The sequence below is a fragment of the Papaver somniferum genome, chromosome 7 (genome assembly GCF_003573695.1).
Source record: "Papaver somniferum cultivar HN1 chromosome 7, ASM357369v1, whole genome shotgun sequence".
NCBI lineage: Eukaryota > Viridiplantae > Streptophyta > Magnoliopsida > Ranunculales > Papaveraceae > Papaver > Papaver somniferum.
Genome location: NC_039364.1, coordinates 179,302,609 through 179,315,866, shown reverse-complemented (window position 1 = coordinate 179,315,866; position 13,258 = coordinate 179,302,609). Strand labels below are relative to the sequence as shown.

General features: G+C 37.2%; 1 protein-coding gene across 1 annotated transcript; it reads right to left on the bottom strand.

Moving 5' to 3' along the window:
- Positions 1 to 8,043: 8,043 nt before the first annotated feature.
- LOC113295619 lies at positions 8,044 to 9,594 on the bottom strand. The gene has a single exon (XM_026543951.1). It carries the CDS (start codon positions 9,592 to 9,594, stop codon positions 8,044 to 8,046), a length of 1,551 nt encoding a protein of 516 aa, XP_026399736.1.
- Between the last annotated feature and the right edge of the window lie 3,664 nt (positions 9,595 to 13,258).

Here is a 13,258-nt window from a genome sequence, read left to right as displayed (position 1 = left end):
TATACAAGAGAACTTTCTGCCCATGTTCAAATGAGTTACGACTAATCGACTTATCATGAAACACTTTGGTTTTATCTTTGTAAAGCGTTGCATTTTCATATGCATCTTTCCTAATCTTTTCCAATTCATTGAGTTGAAGCTTATGGTGATTCCCAGTTGTAGACAAATCAATATTAAAAGTCTTAATGGCCCAATAGGCCTTTTGTTCTAACTCAACCGGTATACATGCCTTTCCATAGACAAGTCGATACGGAGACATACCAATGGGTGTCTTATAAGCAGTTCGGTAAGCCCAAAGTGCATACAATAATTGTGCAGACCAATCTTTACGATTTGGATATTTGCTTATTTGTGGTTAGAAACTTCGACTTGACCACAAGTCTGGGGGTGATCTGGTGTAAAGACTTTATGAGTAATGGAGTACTTACTTAGAAGAGTTTTAAAGGAACATTTAAAAATATGACCCTCCATCACTAATAATGGATCTAGGGGTACCAAATCGAGAAAAAATATATTCTCTAACGAACTTGATCGCAACATTGCGATCATTCGTCTTGGTACGTATAACCTCTACCCATTTAGACACATAATCAACCGCTAACAAGATGTATACAGTACTTGTTTGAAAAAGGGAAAGGTCCCATGAAGTCTGTTCCTCATACGTCAAATATTTCCACTATCAATATGGAGTTTAGCAACATAATGTTGCTCCGATTAATCCTTCTCATCTTTTGGCACCTGTCACAACTTCGACAAAACTCATAAGTATCATGAAACAAAGTAGGCCAATAAAATCCACATTGCAGAATTTTGGCAGCAGTTTTCTTGGAATTAAAATGGCCACCGCAAGCATAAGATGGCAAATAGTGATAACACTCATAATTTCATCATTAGGCACACATCTGCGAATAATCTGATCAGGGCAATATTTAAACAAATATGAATCATCCCAAAAAAAATGCTTAACCTCAGTTAAAAATTTAGTTCTATCTTGTTTCGACCAATGCTCAGAAATTTAAACAATAACAAGATAATTAACAATATCAGCAAACCAAGGTAATTGCGAAACAACAAACAATTGTTCATCGGGAAATGATTCATGCAAAGGAAAATCATCATTAGAAGACTCTGAAATGATTATAGAAAGGTGATCTGCCACTACATTTTCGGAACCTTTCTTGTACTGAATATCAAAGTTAAATTCTTGCAGCAATGATATCCATTTAATCAACCTACGTTTAGCATCCTTCTTGGAAAGAAGGTATTTTAATGCGGCAGGATCAGAGAATATAATGATCTTAGACCCTAAGAGATAAGGTCTGAATTTTTCTAAGGCAAACACAATCGATAAGAGTTCTTTTTCTGTTGTGGTGTAATTCAATTGTGCATCATTCAATGTCTTACTAGCGTAGTAAATAACATGATGTGCTTTATCCTTACGCTGTCCTAAAATAGCTCCAACTGCAAAATTAGAAGCATCACACATAAATTAAAATGGAAGATTCCAATTAGGCGGTTGTATAATAGGGGCATAAGTTAACAATAATTTCAGCTTCTCAAATACTGCAACACAAGTTTCATCAAAGACAAAAGAAACGTCCTTACCAAGAAGATTACATAAAGGACATGAGATCTTACTCAAATCTTTAATAAAACGACATTAAAAACCTGCCTGACCTAGGAATGATCTAACTTATGTAACTGTACGTGGAGGTTTCAACTTATAAATTAAATCAACCTTCGCCTTGTCCACTTATATACCCTTGGAAGAAACAATGTGACCTAACACAATTCCAGATTGAACAATAAAATTACATTTCTCCCAATTCAACACAAGATTTTTCTCCTTGCACCTCACTAAGACAAGAGTGAGATGATGGAGACATTCATCGAAAGAATAACCAAACACATAAAAATCATCCATGAAAACTTCAACAAACCTTTCTACCATGTCAGAAAATATGCTTAACATACAACGCTGAAAAGTGGCGGGTGCATTACATAACCTAAAAGACATGCGTCTATATGCAAATGTCCCAAATTGGCAGGTTAAAGTGGTCTTTTCTTGGTCTTTAGGGGCAATAGGTATTTTCTTATAACCGGAGTAACCATCTAAGAACAATAGTAACTAAGCATTTGGTCGATGAATGGCAGAGGAAAATGATCTTTCCTTGTGACCTTGTTCAATATCCTATAGTCAATGTATATACGCCACCCGGTGGTCTGCCGAGTGGGAATCAATTCATTACAATCATTCTTGACTACATTAATTCCTGATTTCTTGGGTATAACTTGAACAGAGCTAACCCAAGTACTATCGAATATCAGATAAATGATACATGCATCCAATAGTTTCAGAATTTCCTCTCTTACAACCTCTTTCATGTTAGGATTTAGCATATGTTGCATTTCTCTAGATGTTTTAGAATTCTCTTCTAAGTAGATATGATGCATAGAATCACAATGACTAATACCTTTCAAATCTGTTATGGACCAACCGACAACCGTTCTATGTTCTCTAAGGACATCTACCAACCTACTTTCCTTCTAGTGTGAGATTAGAAGCAATAATAAAAGGTAAAGTAAACATATTTTAGAGTGTTAGGAAATGGCTTAAGAGTAAAGGTCGGAGCTTTCTCGACTGATGGAACTAGTTGAGACTCGGGCAGTACAAGAGGTTCAATTTTAGGCTTCCATATACTAGTGTCTAGTTGTGGGGTGGGGTCTAACAATGCATTGACTTCACAAATAACACTATCATCAATTATATCCTTCCCAAAATGAGTTAAACATGCTTCTATGGACCTTCTAAAAGATTCTGCGAGAAAGTATCATGAACAATTTCATCAATCATGCAAACAGTTTCATGGTTATCAAAATCAGGAGGAGAACGTGCAACAATAAAAACATTCACTTCCATTTTCCAACTACCAAAAGTAAGTTCCATAATACTATTCCTACAGTTTATGATCGCATTAGCGATTGCTTAGAAAGGTCGTCCTAAAATTATAAGAATTTGACCACTAAGGTCTGCCACAGTTTGTGTATCTAGAATAATCAGATCCGCAGGATAACAAAGCTATCAACCTGCACAAGAATATCTTCTACCACTCTTCTATGAATTTTAATAGACCTATCATCCAATTGGAGTGTAACATTAGTGGGTTTCAAATCACCAAGTCCTAATTGCTCATACACAGAATACGGTAAAAGATTCACACTAGCCCCTAAATCTAACAAAGCATGTTCATTTTTTGTTCTCCTATAGTGCATGCAATAATAGGAAAACCAGGATCTTTGTATTTAGGCGGTGTTTTCTGAGTAATAATAGAGCTTACATGTTCATCAAGGAAAGCTCTCTTTTGCACATTCAAATTATGCTTCATAGTGCACATATCTTTCAAGAACTTAGCATAAAAAGGAATTTGTTTAATGGCATCAAGGAGAGGAATGTTAATCTTAACCTTCTTAAAAACTTCTAAGATGTCATTAGAACTATCTCCTTTCTTAGGGGTAGTAATCGTTGAGGAAATGGAGCGCGAGGAATATATAGCATTTTCAAATTCATTGGTTTCTTTTTATGTCGAAGGTGTAACCTGCGTTACAATGGGCGTGTTCCTATCATGCTCATTTTCCTTAGGATTACTAACTCGATTATCAATGACCCTCCGCTTCTTAAGGAAGTAACGGATTGAACTTGGTCGAAGGGTTTAGCATCAAATGTGCTTACCTCAAAAGAACCCTTAGGGTTAGGCATTGTTTGACTTGGAAACTGTCCCCTGTCTCTATCATTCATTTGAGTATCAAGATGACCTACTTTTCGTTCTATATTTGTTATGGACCTTGCAAGTAGTCTGTTCTAGGTTTGTTATTGACTTCCGAGTAGCCTGCATAAACAAACTTAAAATTTCTTCCATGCTAGGGGTTCTTTGGTTAGAAGAATCATTAGGAATGGAAGGTTTTTGTGTGTACCGACTAGCGTTATTAGACTGACCTCTAGACCATGAAAAGTTAGGGTGTCGTTCCCACTCTGGGTTGTATGTATTGGAATAAGGGTCAAATTGAACATCAACTTTGCGCACCCATTTGCTACTAGAAATTGACCTTACTGGTTCCTTAGCACCCCATTCTTGGGTTTTTTCAGCTATCTCTTGCAAGAATTTGTACCCCTCATTGGCACTTTTATCCTGAAAATTACCACCACAAAGTCATTCAACCATGGTCATAGTTTTGTGATCTAATCATTCGTAAAGAATCAACGTAAGCCTAGGAGTATCAAATCCGTGGTGTGGACACTGCAGCAAAAGATCATTTTTTTTTGCTAGGTCAAAATGGTTTATTGAAGCAAAAAAACGTAATTACAAGAATTACAAAATGGGAGGCTCAAGGCCTCCCCACCTCCATACACCAAAGGGGAAAAAAATAGCAACAAAAAATGTTAAAAGCTCATAAAAGAAGCTCCTAAACACAAATAAATAACATAATGAGGAAAACTAGGAACATTAATATCGTTTGCTCCCCTTATTTCCAACTCTAAAATTCCTCTTCTTGGGAAGAAGACCAACAATTATTTGTGTCAAATCAGGGTCTTCATAAGGCTCTTTGTATTCTTCGTATATATCATCGTATTCATCTTCATCTTCATCTGAAGCATAATTCCCACCAGGAACAAGCTTAATAGGAGATTGAGCTTTTTTCTTAGTTGAAATTCTATCCATTAGCTCCTTTTTTCCCTTGAAATAGTCTCCTCTAAAGGCTGGATTTCGAAAAAAAATTAACACGCACATCATCATCCTGAATTTTGCAGCAAAGATCATGGAATCTCTCTAAGTATTCATAGATAGATTCTCCTTGTTGTTGCACAAAATTGTTCAATTTTTGACGAATTGCAGAAGTCGTATGCCTAGAGAAAAATTTGTTCAAAAACAGTTTTGTCATATCTTCCGAAGACCTAATTGACGAAGGAGACAACACATCTAACCAAGATTTTGCCTTATCCTTTAATGAGAAAGGAAACAACCTAATTTTAAGGTATTCATCAGTCAAGTTTTTAATTTTAACCATACCGCACAACTCCTCAAAGTCTTTAATATGGATTTTCATTTTCCTTACCATAAAAATTAGAAGATCCCTGGATGGTGTTGGTCCTAATCTCATAGGTTGTTGTGGTAGCAGGAAAAACAATGCAAGAATGTTGAGAGACTCTAGTTGGATACATATAGTCTCTTAAACTCTTAATTGGAATGATTTCACCCTCATCATCGGTTCCAGACATGAACAACGGGTTAACTCTAACAAGACGAGGAAAATGATTTCTATCCCAACCGACCGGAAAATCTTGCACACACTAAACACAAGCAAAAAGTTGATTCGTACTTACCTTGCAAAACCTTTGCAAGTAAATCAAGCACTTACTCTCTTTTCGCTCGTTACCAATTCCTACGCCGCAATCCAAACTAAGTATTTTTTTTGGTAAGTCCAAAATGTATTAATGAATAACAAGAGTTACAACGAAGGTCATAAGAAAAGAGGTAAAGCACCCCAAAAACTTATAACCTAATCAAAGAGAAAATAAGATACATATGGTAATTCAATAGACAAGATGAAATCAGGCATATTATCATAACTAAGACCATCCCCTTCTTCCAACGAGCAACCTCTTTTAGCCATGCAATCTGCGCAAAATTAGCTTCCCTATAGGTATGAACAAAGCGAATAGTGTTATATCTTGCCTTCACTGCCACCCATCTTGGTCTAAAAAACCAAGGAACTGCATTAGCATCACCCGAAAAGACCAAAACAACACTCATTGAGTGTGTTCTAATACAAATATTACCAACTCCAAACTTAACAGCCCATTCAAGACCAACAATCACACAAAATAATTCAGCCAAGTAGTTTGTTTGCACACCAAAACCCACACTCATAGTACCAACCACATTCGCATTTGCATCCCGAACAACCACGCCAGCACCTGCTCTTCCAGGATTTCCCCGAGACGCTCCGTCGCAACATAACATCAGTTCATTGTATTGTGGAGGCTCCCAAAAGTACTCTTTAGGAACAACTTGTTTAATCTGTCTGTGACGAACTCTAAAAAATGAAAGAACCCGAAGGTCCTCTTGAGAGTTAAACATACAGCCCTTGAGATGAATAGAATAGTCATGAATCTGATTAAAAATTTCTTTTGGGAGAATAACCAACTGAGTTTTTGATTACCATAGACAAACCCATTAGGGTCATCCACAACTCCGATCTGATGACTAAATTGGCAAGCAGCCATAAGTCCTTGACCATCCTACTCCTACCTTTGGAAGCTTTGTAAGAAGTTGTGAAATTCTGATGCGGAAGAATACCAAAGACGTCTGAAATCCAGTCCCAAGCTTTCGCCGCAAAGGTACAAGACCACAATAAATGATCTAGCGACTCCTCTTGACAATTACACAATCAACACTTGTTAACAACATGATGTTTAAATCTACTTCTTACCTTGTCTAATGTTGCGCACGCACCCCTCAGAATTTTCCAGTTTCTGGCCGCAAGTGCTGGTTGCACCGAAGGCCTCCACAAAAGGGTTGTACCCTCTAAAGCCTGATGCCTTGTACGAACCAAATCTTTGGCCGAGCGAACTGATAAAACCCCTTTATAATCTGGCCTCCACACCCTGTAATCAGCACCCCCCATTGGAATTGGAAGATTGTCCAAATCCACTCCAGCTGTTAGCATGTTCAAGCGCACATCTTCAAGGAACACCCACGACCCATCATGAATACATTCACTTACCATAATGTTACGCTGCAGATTGACATGCCCAATGGAATCAGCAATACAAGTTTCTCCACACCAGGTATCAAAATACAAGGAAGTATTTCTGCCATCTCCAATCAACATCCTAGAGTTGGACTGAACATCATTATACACCCATTTAAAACCGGGACGAATGGAGGATTTTATATAACCCACCAGCTGACCGTTTCTGCCAAAGAATTTTGCACGCAAATAACGCTCCCACGCCTTTTTGGAATTACAAATATTCCAGCAAAGTTTCATAAGCATAGATTTATTCATAACCCTCATTCGAGTTATTCCCAGGCCATCTTCATTATAAGGAGCACAAATCTTATCATAAGCAACCACAAAAGATCTACTTACTTGAGAATCACCCGACCACAAGAAATTGCGAATAGCAGCCTCACATTGCTGAATGAACTTCCGAGGCCATTTATAAACAGCCATATTATGTATAGAATAGCTTGCAATCACCGACTTAACCAGCACCACCTTATCTTGAAAAGAAAGCATTCTCCCCTTCCAACATGCTAATTGTTCTTTAATCTTCTCAACCACATTACTAATATGGTGGTACTTAACATCACCCGGCATAATCTTCACCCCCAAATACCTATCTGGAAAAGTAACAATATTCATGCCTAAAAATTCAGCAATGTTAGCTCTCCTCCTCAAAGAGCTTCCACCATAATAAATCTTGCTTTTTTCACGACTCACAGTTTGGCCTGAAGCTCGTTGATAAGTACCAAGCAGCGCAACCAAGTTCCTCAAGCTTTTCATGTTACCCTTGCAAAAAATCATGATATCATCCGCAAAAAATAAATGAGCTGGAGAAATACCTTTTCTAGTAACCATAGTAGACATACTTCCTTCACGAATAATTTCGTAATATTTTTACTTAAGACATCTTCAATCAACACAAAAATCAACGGCGAAAGCGGATCACCCTGCCTCAGACCCCTGTCTATACTGAAAAAACCTTCCGGGCAACTATTAACAAGGACAAAAATTCTAGCTGACCTTAAAATCTGCAAAATCCAATCACACCAAGCATCCGAAAAACCGTATTCTTTAAAAACAGCCAAGATAAAAGACCAACTAACTGTGTCAAAAGCTTGAATAATATCAAGTTTCAACCCCACATTACCCTCCTTATGTTTAATATGAAGTTGATTCACCATTTCTGAAGATAAACTTATGTTCTCATGGATATTTCTACCCTTCATAAAAGCCACTTGCTCCTCCGAAACCAAGTTACCCAGGACACTCCCCAAACGAGTAGTTCTTGATCGTATTTGCACCTCTTTCCTTTGGCAGAAACAAAAGCAAGCTAGAATTAACACCATGCGGAATAAATTTGTTGGTCCAACAAAAGAAAATGGACTTTACCAAGTCTTCACTAATGATTTCCCAGCAATGCTTATAGAAAAAACCAGCAAAACCATCCGTACCTGAAGCATTATCCTCTCCCAAGTCAAAAACGGCCTCATGAATCTCCTCCATAGAAGGCAACCGATCCATAAAATTACTCTCCTCAACAGAAATACGGTCATGTTCAATATCAAAAAGAGAATTCTCCAAAACTGAATTATCTCCATTAAACTTTGCTTGATAATAATTAACAACCATGTCACAAATTTGATCATAATCATTAATCGTAATACCCGTATCATTAACCAGCTCCGAAATAGTATTAGAACTCCTTCTCATACGAATGCTATTATGGAAGAAGTTGGTATTACTAGCCCCCTCCATCAACCATTGATTCCTAGATTTTTGCTTCAACATTGTCACCAACTGCATACAAATATCATTCACCTCAACTTGCGCATCCTTCGTATGATTTTTTTTCTCAACATTGAAAGGATCTTCATCAGTCACTCGAATAGCTCCCTCAAGCCTTAGTTCCTCTTGTTTAAGCTTAACATGAACATTACCAAAAACTATTTGATTCCATAACTTCATCTTAACCTTGAGCCGCTTCAATTTTTGAGGAAAAATAAAATCCGGAGACCCAACTAAAGGAGCATTCCAACTATCTCGAACCATTCTCATAAAATCAGCGTGAAGAAACCACATCTTTTGCACACGAAAAGGAGCTCTACGAGGTCTAGTATTTATAAAAGGATATCCAACAAGGGTAGAACGGTCGGGAACTTCCCTAGGAAGAGATTTACACCGCCAATTCTCAAAACGATTGAACCAAAAATCATTGATTACTGCCCGATCCAGTTTACAAATAATTCTTCTTGCACCCGATTGCTTGTTGGACCAAGTAAACTTACTTCCCAAAGCATCTGCTTCAAAAAGACTATTATCATCCAACCAATCACTAAATTCATTAATAACCTCAGTTCTAGGAGTAGCACCTCCCTTCTTTTCTCCATTGCGCAAAATACAGTTAAAATCTCCAATTACCAACCACTGAACCTGCTGCGCACCCATATCAAGTTGACGCCAAAAATTTCTCCTTGTAGTCTGAATGGAACTAGCATCAACCATAGAGATATAAACACCATCAACATCAATTGTAATAGCTTGACGAGACATATTCAACACCACAGGTTCTGAATAATTCAGAGACCACATAACCCACAAGTTCCCAATAGAAGATTCTGTAGAGTTATGAATTATAGAACTATTAAAACCATCAATTTTGAAGTGTCGCATGGACCTAGAGGAAACAACCACTCTCGGCTTAGCAATGCCAATAATATCAGGTTTAAAACTTTTAACTAATTCTTTAAGCTTAAATTGTACTTCATCACGCACAATACCATTAATATTCCAAAAGAGAACACGCATTAAAAACCAGTTTTTTTGGGGCTAGTTATTTTAACACGCTGCGCTGATCTTCCAGTGTCTTTCTTTTGGAAAGCCTCACCTTGTTTATTATTCCTGCCATTCATAGAAAAACAATCCAAACTAACTAAGAAAGGTACCTATAAGAGTCAAACAAAATCAGCAAAAAAGTACTAACAAAAATCTAAAAGAAAAACAAAAAACAAAGAAATAACTATAGAAAATTAAATCCAAAACTACAGACTAGTCTAAATACCAATTAGAGAGGGTTTCACAACCACTTCCCGGCAGCGGCGCCAAAACTTGATGGGTCGATAGACCGACTGATCACTCTTTTCAGAGTATCAAAGATAAAGAAATGTAGTATAGTCGTGTTCGAACCACAGAGATTGTTGGTGCTCAGAAGAATTGTTTAGCAAAGCAATAATATAATTTTGATTTGTAGTTGAGAAATCAGAGAATATAATTGTAAAAAGTAACAGTTGATGTAAGTCTACGAAGACTTTAAGGTTTCACCTAATGTATTCAAGTATGTATATGATCAAATTATAACTCAAATAGAAATGAATAACGATTCATTCTACCTGGCAGATATAGAAAATTAGAATCTGAATGTAATTAAACAAATACCATTTCATGACAATTGATTATATTTCTAACATAAAGCTCGATTGAGAAATGTCACAGGGATTCCCTAGCATTCAATGTATCCGGAAATCACAATGAATCTAAGAAGTTTATAGACACTACCAACAAAAAATTGCAATCAAACAGAGACAAAGAAATGGATTAAAACTTGGACTTTATTTATGATCACTGTAAATAATACTTGAACCCATTAAGCTTCCCCTCTAGTCTTGGCAGAGAGGGGTTTAGCTTCTCATTGTTGTGTAGATAGCCATAAAAAATATTGAATCAAAAACTCTAACACACAAGAGAGCTAAAAAGAACTGAAAATGAAATGAAAGAAAAAGAAAATTAAGTTTGCAGTATTCCAGCGTACCCTTCTTGGTTGATTAAGCTCATCCTTTATACAGCAACAACTTGACTTCTTATCTAACTACTTGATTCAAACATTTCCTGGATTGGGGGAAAATCATTCCAATAGCTGTAACGTCTTCCACGTATTTCTGCTCACAAAAGCTGAAATCAGTTAACTGTATTTGACTTGATATAAACAGCTCTCTTCCTGTAAATTCTCACAATTCAGTCAATGTAAACATCAACCAAAATTCCCCATCAACAATAACCATCATAGCCCTACACCATTGATTCAGCAACCCATGTAAACAAACCAATAAAATTCAGATGATGATGTGGAACTGGAATCATACATCCATTGAACCATTACCCCAGCAAACCTTTCACACAAACCCATCATTTTCAGTCATGAATCATTGGCATCCATCTCGTCCAAGCACCTTCTTTGTAGCATAATAAAATCAGCCAACACTGACCCCAACTTCACTGCTCGGACGACAACAAACCCCATACGATACATCCCAATAATCACCCAATTGATTTCTTGTATGCGCCTCCACTTCCTTGTTCAGTGAGACTGAAAGATCCAAGCAAGTGGCTCGAGTGGTTAGCAGCATCGGTGTACAAGGCAGACCACCACAGGACCGGCCTCTTTTGTTGCCTTGAGCTTTGTTGTCGCAAACGCCATTCAGCTCATCGTTTAGCCATTTATTTTCCGGGTGAACGGGTTTCTTTTGTAGTTCCTGTAAATGACTTAAAACAACATTATTAGCCAAATATCGAGACCTAGCTAGTATAAATGTGGGTATAAAAATGTCTCACTTGCGTGCTTCTCAAACTCCCCCACACTTTTATTTTTCTAGTCCCGAGCAAAACAAGAAAAAAGTATATCCGCTACACAGCTGGATATGGAGAGACGTCTGCTAAACAGCTAGACGAAACCACTAAACAATGGTTGAAAAATATCTGCTAAACAACAAGACAAATCCGCTAAACAGCTAGACGAATCCGCTAAACATCTGGATTAAAAATGTCTGCTAAACAGCTAGACAAAACCACTAAACAGTGGTGTAGATAGATCGCTAAACAACTGATCTTATCAAGTAAAATTTTCACTTCATCTTTTTTTTTTTTTTTGGATTAAAAAGTACAAGCAAACAATGAAACAATGAAACCTGAATATGCAGACAGAGAATCACAAAAGCATGGATTTAATTTACCCCACCCCCAACCTAATTTCTACATTGTCCCCAATGTGGCAGTGGTTAAAAACAGTTCAAAGGTGGAAAGGGGTAATCAGCCGAGCACAAAATATTATTCATGATAAAGAAAAGAATAAAACTACATTATTTTACCACTGTCGCGGGTTAGTTCGATTGCATTTGGCTCATGCAACAAGCCTTTAAACCTCAAGCTCGCACAAGAGGACGAGTTCTGTCTCGTGAGGGCTTTCAGCTGTGATACCCACAAACACAAGAGTTGTCTCCCTAAAGCGCTGAATTTTATGTCTCCAGCCAGACATCTGCAAAACACAGCCAATCAATTATAAGAAGGATCCTCCAGAGTCGTGGTATCGACTTCTGGATTCACAAGTTCCAAAACTGGTTTCAAATGCTGCACATTAATCTTGAAGATGTTGTTATCATTAGGATTTTGAATGCCAACAATATAATCACGAAATTCATTTTTAACATTAAACTGGTCTTTCCATCATGACTTAATCTTACCTGAAAAGTGGCGCAAATGAGAATCATAGCAAAGAACTGGTTCAATTATTTCCCTAATAGCATGCTTATCAAGAAACAATTTCATTTTACATTTGCAGTTTGTATCATCCCCATTTTTAATCTCATGAAGCTCATTGAGCTGTGACTTCCTACGCGTGCAAATACTAGGATCAATCCCTTATATGTCTGCAATACTCCATCCTGCGACACTTATATGCTTCCTAAGAACATGTGAATGCATTGTCTTCTGTTACTTATTAAGTACAGATGGTATGAAAACTTGAACATCTTCATTTTGGCCTAAAATATTATGATTCAGTTCTCTCGGAAGGGAATTAAGGTCGGGCTTTGGGAATTCTACGGATGGAGACAATGGCTCGGTCTCACTGATTTGGAGTGACTCAAATCTAGACTGCCACTTATCCATATCCATCAACAGGGATGAATTCAGTGAAGAATTAACTTCTTCAATGTATCCATCCTCATTGAAATCCAACAAATTAGGAAGAAAAGCTTCTAAAGGAACCTTAGCTTCTAGATGAGATGCTTTTTCCTGCACACATGTTTCAACCATATTAACTTCATGAATATCATCTCTACCACCTGGATATTTACATGCATCAAATATGTTCAACTCAACAGTCATATTTCCAAATGAAAGATTCATTATTCCAGTTCGACAATTAATCAAGGCATTTGCAGTTGCAAGAAAAGGACGACCTAATATGACAGGTATTTCTTTACTAGCATTAGCTACAGGTTGAGTATCCAAAACGATATAATCCACTGGATAATAAAATTTACCGATTTGAATTAACACATCTCAACTACCCCTCTCGGTACTTCAACTGATCTGTCCGCAAGTTGTAGAGTGACTGGGGTGGGTTTTAATTCACCTAAGCCCAACTGCTGATACACCAAGAACGGTAGAAGGTTTACACTAGCTCCCAAATCCAGAA

Bases quoted from the DNA above. Each gene is read 5' to 3' on its own strand.
- LOC113295619 (XM_026543951.1), bottom strand. From the start codon at position 9,594: ATGCGTGTTCTCTTTTGGAATATTAATGGTATTGTGCGTGATGAAGTA.